Source organism: Daphnia pulex, chromosome 1, assembly GCF_021134715.1.
Source record: "Daphnia pulex isolate KAP4 chromosome 1, ASM2113471v1".
Lineage (NCBI taxonomy): Eukaryota > Metazoa > Arthropoda > Branchiopoda > Diplostraca > Daphniidae > Daphnia > Daphnia pulex.
This window is the reverse complement of record NC_060017.1, coordinates 3,069,007-3,078,408: the sequence shown is the minus strand read 5'-3', so window position 1 is coordinate 3,078,408 and position 9,402 is coordinate 3,069,007. Positions and strand designations below refer to the sequence as shown.

The window sequence follows — 9,402 nt, the reverse complement described above, 5'->3', positions numbered from 1 at the left end:
GAAAGCTTGAGCGTCAGGCTTGAAAGGGTTGAAATTGATTTGGAAATGTCAGGGCCCACACTCACAAAACATTTGGACCATGAAAATAAAATAAAAAATCAATCGACAACGCGACAGACCGTCTGAAATGGCAATTTAAAGAGCGGAATAGACAAGGATCCACGCATCGGTAACCTATCAAAGCCGATGGAAATTAATTACTTTGTCTTTTCTGGCTGTAGAGTTGTTTGCATTCGTTCTTTCTGTGCGTAGCCGGATTTTCCAATACTTGTTACCTACGGTAGTCGGTTCAAATTATTTTGTTAATAAGGAACTATAAAGAACCGTCAAGAACAAAAAAAGGAATTGGAGAAAGAAGTTCTCTAATCAATCATTTATTTGACCTTCATTTGCATGAATAAAGACTGAAGCCATTAAGAGCAGTCGGAAATGAAATCCACTGAAACATTGGGAAACCGGAGACATCCGGTGGATCGACCGGTTTCACAGACTCGCAGCAGATTTGTTTACCGTTATACAGTCGGATGGAATTGATGGTCGCTTGCCCACTGGTTTGGTGTGTAGAGAGTCTTCTGGCAGTCCACCGGGAACCTGTCGGAAACCTTCTGAGACGGGGATGTCATGGGTACGTCTAAGGATCGAAGCAGAGTATTGGCAAGGCTTCAAAGAGTGCATTCTTCTTACATTGACTAACATGAAATCACGCAATGTGGATGTCGTGTGTTGGACCACTCCCCTTTGTTTATGTTAGACACTAGACAGGTCATTTCCTATTCCGCAGCCGCCTTTAGCTGCTGATAAATTTACCGTGAAGACCCGAGAGACCAAAGGATTCAGCAGCGTAGATAGGCCTTGACTCTTGAGGACCAGAGCAAAATGCGAACCTGGATACAAAATTCTGAAAAATAAATAAATAATTAAATAATAAATGAATTAAATATAACGTTTAACTACATTTGTGGCTACATGCGTGCTCCCAGAAAGAAATTTAATCAGCTAATTACTCAAACATCTTTTTTTTTTTTTTTGTACTTTGCTATACTATAATACTTCATCTCCTGGCTGCGGCAACATTCAAATCTGCTACTTCCCAGATAATGCTCAGTAATGTACGTAATGGATTGCGTCTTATTATACATTGTAATCTGTTAGAAGCACACAGAGAATACGGTCATGCACTAACTTAAAAATGATATGGTTCAATAACAAACAAAAAATCATTTTCTTCTTTTCTGAGATTACTTTAATGATTTCGTTTCTCTTGTATTGCGCACTCGCTAATCTTTTATCCGTTTCTTCGATGTGGTATTATGTACTGTATTGTATTCACATTTTTAATGCTCAAAAGGATCAAGCAATGAGAAAGCTCAAGTCATTGAAAATGAAATGTGATTTATTATTAGCTTATTATCTATTATTGTTGAACGGCTGGATCGATCGACGATTTGCTCATGGGACGCTGTGGGGAAAAGATACGCAGTAAAACCAGGACCATGGAACCATCGATCGACGGGAAGTATTTTGTGCGTATGACAGATAAAAGTAACTACAAAGAAAAAGAGAAAAAAAAACACTCCAAGAGAGAAATCGAACGAATATAAGAAACGAGCGTTACCAAAAAAAGAAATTCGCCGCTCGTGTATGTCGTCTAGAGAATTCCAATTGCGTAACTCATGTGTACTAAGCCGATCAAACGCTTCTGATTGCGTTGGATTGTTTGCATGGCTCGTTATTGATGGTGCCTAGCGCCTGTAAAAACTGCTGATAATATTATTCGATCGGCGGGGCGGTGAAAGACTTTTGCAAATAAATAGTTGTGCATTGCAAAGTAAATTTGTAGAACTCGATTGCTGGAGATCAAGGGAATACGACAATTTTCCTCTAAAGAATAAAGGTGATAGCCCGTACTCTTATTTCGCATTTTCAAAACACGCCCTACAACAAAAACATAAAAAAATAAAATAAAATGTCTGCGAACAATGGTAACGAAAGTACTTGAAAGATTCCATTTTGTTACGAAAACATGTTTCCGTACCCTAACCCTGTTTTAAACCCAGATTTATTTTTCTCCCTCTCTCTCTCTCTCCTATTAAAAAAAAACAAATAGAATTTTCCTTTCCGAAAAAAAGGCAGTGCAGTCGCAGGTTGTTGACTTTGACAACGTGTGCTAGTCACAGCTTGTAAAAATGATTGAAGTAGTGAGCGATTTTTGATGTGGTTGCGGTGAAACAAACGTTGGCTTTGATAAACTTTGGAGATAATTAAAATTCAACGGAAAAAGTATCCGGCTATTTGCGTAACAGTCAACTTGGAGGTATGATTCCCTCAGCATTACATCAACCACACACATACTGCGGCTTGGAGATATCCCTTGCAACTTTCCGTCCTTAATCATTTCCCTAAACCTTTATTTGGTTCATTTGTTCTCGCTGCGGAGTAGGCTACGTGACTGCCTTACTCAACACACGCTTCATATTTACCGCGCGTTTACGACAATTTAAGCGAAACACAATTTATTCGTGTCACGAATTTTATACAAAGCGGAGACATCGTCCCACAACTCTTCGCAGCCGTTATGGCAGACGCCGATCCTTCGAAGGTAAAGCTTCAAATGCCGATTAGACTTAAGTGTCATGCAATTTTGTCTTTTTCTTGTAACCGCATCTAGTACATATTTTTCAAATGGGGGGTTTGTATATTTATAATAAGTTTACTAGCGTGGTGTTGCGAAATGGGGTTCGTTAGAGAACCAATTAAAATCGATTTCTTACTCCTACGGATCTTTCAGTGTCCCCCATTTCCGTTGAATAGAAGCAGGGCCTTCCGCGAGTTCCACGAATCGAGCAGCAGAGACAAACAAACGCCTCCCTAGCTTAACATTGACACAATCGTCAAAAAAAATTTCGTAATAATACAATGCGGAACTACTTTGACATGTCCCATGTAAACAAACTCGTCCTTTGCGCCACGATGGCAGCCAACGATCACATATTGTACAACAACTCATTTGCTCAAGTTTAACTATAAAAAACAATAACCTTTTTAAAGATTAGGCGGATTAAAATTTGACCAAATTTTCTTTAGAAATAAAATGACGTAAATTGTACATTCAACTTTACTTTTTCTTTCCTACGTTCCAATAAAGTTTCAATCGACAACTGATATTTTTCGTTCATACCAAACAGGTGGGATCTATTCATCCAAACGAAAAAGCACTGCTATCAAAATCGAATGCTCCGAGTTACGATGCCATGGAAGTGGCGGACGTATTGTATCCGGCGCTCCACCCTGAGGATTCGGGCAAAAGAAACTGGTTGTCGCAAGCTCAGCAGCGGACTCAAGCCCTCGCTAGTCTCGAGTCTCTGTGTAACAGTTATTGCGTGAAAGAACATAAATCAGCATTCTCCCCTGACAGCTTTTGTCAGCTTTTCTCGCAAGAGGTACGTTCGTATAAAAACAAATTCAAATAAATGTTGCAACAGTCGTCGCATAAGAGCTAAATATCTAAATGGCTCATTTTTACTTGCACATTTTCAAGAATGTGCTGCAAGTCCTGTTCAGTTTATTCGATCACCAATGCAAAGGCCAACTTGTACTCTCCGATTTTATCGAAAGTCTCAAGGAGAAACTCGGGTATGCGCTATGGCACAGTTTCTGTACCAAAATAGAACTTTGTTTGAAACTTTCTCACTTTTGTAATCAGAGCCGAAGGAACTGAATTCGTCGATCTGCTGGATACACTTTGGTACGTCTTTACTAATGAAACCGATGCGGATTTGGAAACTTTTTGCCGCATATTCAAGTCAAAGGGGGTAATCATTTTAAACTGCATTCTGTATTCTGGACTTTATATTATATCTTTATATCTCTCTCTGAAACAGGTTTTAATCAAACTTTATGCACTAATCGACAAGAACAAGGCGGGTCAAGTGTCGGTAAACCAAGTGATGGCTTTCTTCACCGAATGCACTTCACAAAAGTGAGTCGTTTGCTCGTTTCGTTATGTCTTGCTGATGGTTTCACTCTTGGAATATAATTAACTCTAAATACTTTTGGTCCTGGCATTGCGCAGTGAGTATCGCGGCTCGGACATATGTGACCCACGACGTGCGGAAGCATTATTTCGATCCATTGCCAAAGACGACAGCCAGATGCTCGAATTTGAAGATTTTAAAAAACTGATACCATCCAAAAACGTAAGCTCTACACCACTATTAATCCTCATCTGTCTAATGAGATTATATCAGTATTAATTCAAAGAAAGAAAATAAAAGAATTCGATAATTATTTTTTTCCCCTTTCATATTCCTCGATAGCCGTTTTTTGCCAAGCGCGTCTTCTGCATTTTCGACAAGAGCGGAAGCAATAGCATTTCTATGGCTGAATTCCGTGAAGGAATGCAACAGTTTTGTGGCAAATCCGAAGAAGATAAGGTCCGCTGTCTCTTCCAAATCTACGACGAAGATGGTATAAGGCTTTCCCTTTCGATGTCGCATCTTATCTCTAAATCTTTTGTTCTCGCTAATGAAGGGGATGGCATAATCAAGCTCAGCGAATTGAAAGCAGTTCTCAAAGCCTGCGTTGAAGAGAACGGAATGAAATTCAGCGAAATGCAACTCGACGAGCTCACGATAGCTCTGTACGATGACGCACGGGATTCCAGCGACGATGTCAATAGGGCTAGTGCTAAAGGACTGAGTTTCGACGAACTGAAAACTCAGATGACTAAACACCCCGGACTACTTGAAAATCTTTCCATCAGGTAAAGAATAGACATTAGGCTTATATATAATTCCTGTTTTTACGAAACAGATTTAGGCGTTTGTATGAGCCTTTTGTTTTAAAAATTCATTGTCCACTTGTTTCATTCAGCTTGGACCGCTTGCTTCAACCGAACGCCGAAAAGAAGATTCAAAGTCAATCAGTCTTCCAGTCATTTAGTTCTTACGCCAAGAATAACGTACCTTTCATCATGTTCGTCCTTGCTTACGCAATCGTCAATATTGGCTTGATTGTTAGTCGGGGAATTCAATATCAAAAAGAAAATGTCTTCTATATTCTTGCAAGATGTGGTGGTAATAACGCTCGTTTTCTTTCTTATACAGTTCACGATGCATTTTGTCTTATAATCTTTTAAATTTCCAGGACAAGCGTTGAATTTCAACTGCGCCTTCATTTTGGTTCTGATGCTCCGTCACTGTATCACGCTGTTGAGGCAGATCGGTTGTGGTTACTTCCTGCCTCTAGACCTGCACGTCTATCTGCACAAAGTTTGCGGTGGTGTTGTCGTTGTATTGAGTGCCGTCCACACTTTGATGCATCTAATCAATTTTCGTGAGTCCTCTTCAAGGATACGAAATTTAATTTGTTAAAACTAACAAGTCCGAATTTCTCTTATTGTGCGTATAGCTCTCAATATTGCTGATAAGGTGGAGTCACCAGTAACAAAAGAAACTCATTCCGCTATAGGTAATAGTAGAAATATAAAATGTATTTATTAGGCCTATGTATGTGACTCTAAGGGATTAATTTGATATGAATCGGGTTTTTTTGTTCTCAACAGAGTGGCTTTTTACAACTGAGCCGGGTCTCTTTGGACTAATTCCCGGATGGGCCAATTTGACCGGATGGGCTCTTGTTGGTATTCTGATTATCATGGGTCTATGCTCGCTTCCCTGCGTTCGCAAAAGTGGTTCCTTTGAGGTAACAAATTCAACAAGTCGAAAATTGTTTTTCTTGGTATGTTACTGATGCGCTGTAGTTAAACAGGTGTTTTACTGGACCCACTTGCTTTACATTCCCTTTTGGGTTCTTCTGATTCTCCATGGCCCCAATTTCTGGTACTGGTTCATTGGACCCGGAATCTTATTTTTTATTGAGGGAACTGGTCGATTTCGACTCCGGGTGACTGGCAAAGGTCGCACCTTCATCAGTTCTGCTTTGCTCTTACCGTCTCGCGTTACCCACCTAGTCATTCGCAAGCCGGAGAATTTCAATTTTAATCCCGGAGACTATGTGTTCGTTAAGATTCCCGCCATCACTGCATCCGAGTGGCATCCATTCACAATCAGCAGCGCTCCGGAACTTCCAGGTAGATATTCACCTTCATGCCAAGTAGTGATGATACATGCACCTTTTGTTTATTGAATAGCGAACACACACGCACCAATTAATTGAACTTGTTTCTTTCTAACAAATCATCCATCTTGTTTTAAAATGAGATGTCATGTGGCTACACATACGTTGTGCCGGAGGTTGGACAAACAAGTTGTACGACTACTTTGAACGAGAGCAAGCCAAGCTGTGTCTCAAGCAATCGGCACAGAATCAACAACACAATGGCGGCGGGGAACCAGCCTGTCGTCATTGCCAGCGCATTCTCGAAAATGACGCATCTTTTTCCACGCAAAATATCATGAAGTAAATGATTAAAGTCACTATTCTCATAACGTCGGGAAATGATCTTACCATACGAAACTCTTACAGGGGAGTTCGAAGGCTTACTCGGACCTTTTCCAACAAAAATCCTGTTGATAAATACGATCAACTAGAATCGTGCCGCATGACTCTCAGACCGTTGAAGAACAGCGACCAGTTGAACGGTGCTCATGACGATCCTTCATCGAGCATTACTTTCAACCGGTAAGTATTGCCCGCCATATGTTCTCAAGAATCTCTTTTTCATTATTTATTAAGGGATCCTATTGTTGGCAGAGCACAATCACCAGCGCGCCAGCGCGATCAGTACGACGAAGGAATTTTGCGCGACAAGCAACACCATCGATATCCCCATCACCATCAGCAGCCTCGTGCGATGAGCATCCTCGTGCCCATCGAGGAAACGCCCGGCAAATCTAAGACTGGATCAGAAGTCAGAAAGCGAGCGACGCCGCGTGCTTCGTACGCTCCCGAAAGTATGCGGAAGAAGCCGGCCCAATTCACTTCGCGGAATGAGAATAGGAGCGCACAACCGAATAGCGAAAAACCTCATTCGGTGGAAGGCGTGCACATCTATTACCCACTAGAAGTATTGTAGTTATATTGAACTCGCGCCACACTTGGGAAATATTGCCTGCATTTGTTAACCGTCGTATGGCATCATTTATTTCTTTCATAGATCGCAATTGATGGCCCTTATGGAACTCCTTCCAGTCACATCTTCCGCGCTCAGCATGCCGTTCTCGTGGCGGCCGGAATAGGTGTCACACCGTTCGCCAGTATTCTGCAATCAATTATGCACCGCTACTACGTTAGTCGGCAATCTTGCCCCAGGTGTCACCATTCATGGGTATCCCAAATGCCCGATACCATTATGAACCTAAAAAAGGTAAATTATCTTTGATTCGTGCGCGTATTTAACTATGAGATCGATCCTAGTGTATAACTTACCCTCGTTACCCAAGGTTGACTTTTTCTGGATCAACCGCGAACAACGCAGTTTTGAGTGGTTCGTCGAGGTGCTGTCGCAACTGGAAATGGAGCAAGCTGAAATGGGTAGCGCCCTCGGCCGATTTCTAGATTTGCACATGTACATCACAAGTGCACTGAAGAAGACCGATTTAAAAGCTGTTGGACTCCAAATGGCTCTCGATTTAATTCACGCTAAGGTTGACATGTTCTTATTAATTCATGTCCTTTTGATCGAATGCTAATAGTCTTTGCATTTGTGTCTTTTTGCTAAAATTAGGACAAACGTGATTTGGTGACGGGACTGAAAACTCGCACCAACGCTGGCCGACCCAACTGGGACAAAATCTTTCAGAAATTAGTCGACGAAGATAAGGGGAAGGTAACGGTGTTCTACTGCGGCCCTCCGCAATTGGCCAAGGAACTGAGAAAAAAATGCAACGAATTCGGCTTCGGTTTCAGCAAAGAAATTTTCTAACCGAAACCCACAACTTATTATACTTTTATCAGTGCGCGGTATTCATCAATTTTTACCCTTCTTTCAAAAGTCTGCTTAATAATCTCTTTCCGAACTTACTTGAAGACTTCCTTGTGTGGGTAGTGAAAGTATGTGAGCGCAACGACCTTATTACTTTGAGCTTGTTATTTTTTGTTTTTCCGCATTGCTTATATTCACACAAAAAAATGTTTGCAGTGAACAAGCGAAAGCTTATATGTTTGGCCTAGAGCTAATAATAAAGATTTTAGCTATACCTCAAAGAAGGAAAACGGGCAAACTTTCATGAAAAGTGTACATTCGACTTTCAAAACTTTTTATCTCGGTGTTTTCGTCGGCAAAATTTCAATTAAGCTTTAAGCGGTGATCATAATCTCACATTCTAAATAATCTTGAGTTTCTCTTAAGCGGACAACATAGTACGTCTTATTATAAACCTGAAAATCATATACATCGATGAAGTCCTGATACGGTATTCTGATTCGCTGTTATACCCTTTTGTGCACACATAGAATCCCTCCAGACAACAAACTCACTTTCTCCGCTGCTGTCCAAATAAAATGAATTGGTAGATTGCCGTGAACTGAAAATAATACGCCTATGGCGCTGCAGTTTGCTAGATCTGTCGAGCTGTTGACTTTTTGACCAAGAGACAAAAAGCGCTTTCTAGTTTCTAGTGATTTTTTGACATCGTGACGAAAAAGACAATGTCCTGCCATCAGAAGAGAAGCGTAAAAACCCAGCAGGTTTCTGAATTCTAAACAACGCGCGTCTGTGCTTAAAAAATTCAGACGAAAGTTTTTTTTTTTACTGAAAGCCCTGAAGGTGGTGGCCTCTAATTCATGACAAGTTTTTCTACTTTCTACGAAAATTCCCAGCGTATAGTTGTCCTTCAACATTCATTGATTTGCTGAAATGATTTGATGAATATTCATAAACTTCACACCTACCCGGGGAAAAAAAAATTTTTAGGGAACTGGTTCACAAGGAAACTCGAGGAAACTTGAAGGTAAGGGATTTCAGCACAGAAATAAGCTAATTGCTCTTTCAAGAAATTAATTAAGCATTAGGTAATTAACGCGGTATACTTCACGTCATTATACTCGAATGCTCAATTATTGCGTTCCTTCTACAGAACAATTTTCTCTTCTATTTTTCTTTGTATAGTTTTCTAAATATAAGTTCGCAGGTTTACATTATTACTTTCAACGGCATGGATCATTGATGGCAATTAGTCAATCACGTGCTGGGCGTAAATTGTTTCTTTGATGACTCAATTATTGGGTCGTATAGTTATGTACGGTAAAATATTCCTTCACGTTTAGATCGCAAGACACTCCATAACCCAATGCGTAATATTGATTTATACAGCTTTATACGCGTACGCCAGTTTAGTATGGTATATATGCTGGTAATGGTGTGCACGAATACACGTTTTTATTTAGAGGCGCACATAAACTGCTGTGAAAATCATTTAACTTTAAATATTCGTCTAGATA

The 9,402-nt window shown here is 40.4% G+C and overlaps 1 protein-coding gene across 1 annotated transcript; it reads left to right on the top strand.

Moving 5' to 3' along the window:
• The first annotated feature begins 2,122 nt into the window (after nt 1-2,122).
• LOC124196291 (NADPH oxidase 5-like) lies at nt 2,123-8,369 on the top strand. The gene is made up of 19 exons (XM_046591233.1): nt 2,123-2,599; nt 3,186-3,440; nt 3,539-3,633; nt 3,704-3,812; nt 3,882-3,979; nt 4,073-4,196; nt 4,317-4,467; nt 4,531-4,762; nt 4,873-5,075; nt 5,146-5,334; nt 5,410-5,469; nt 5,564-5,703; nt 5,770-6,091; nt 6,222-6,420; nt 6,487-6,642; nt 6,715-7,027; nt 7,118-7,327; nt 7,404-7,607; nt 7,688-8,369. Exons 1-19 carry the CDS (start codon nt 2,576-2,578, stop codon nt 7,883-7,885), a joined length of 3,282 nt encoding a protein of 1,093 aa, XP_046447189.1. The 5' UTR covers nt 2,123-2,575; the 3' UTR covers nt 7,886-8,369.
• Nucleotides 8,370-9,402: the final 1,033 nt, after the last annotated feature.

What these genes read in the sequence shown, in the direction of transcription:
- LOC124196291 (XM_046591233.1), top strand. Translation starts at nt 2,576, where the DNA reads ATGGCAGACGCCGATCCTTCGAAG. An exon ending in CCAAATCTACGACGAAGATG is followed by an intron (nt 4,468 to 4,530) that starts GTATAAGGCTTT and finishes TCGCTAATGAAG; the next exon opens with GGGATGGCATAATCAAGCTC. An exon ending in TCGAGCATTACTTTCAACCG is followed by an intron (nt 6,643 to 6,714) that starts GTAAGTATTGCC and finishes TATTGTTGGCAG; the next exon opens with AGCACAATCACCAGCGCGCC.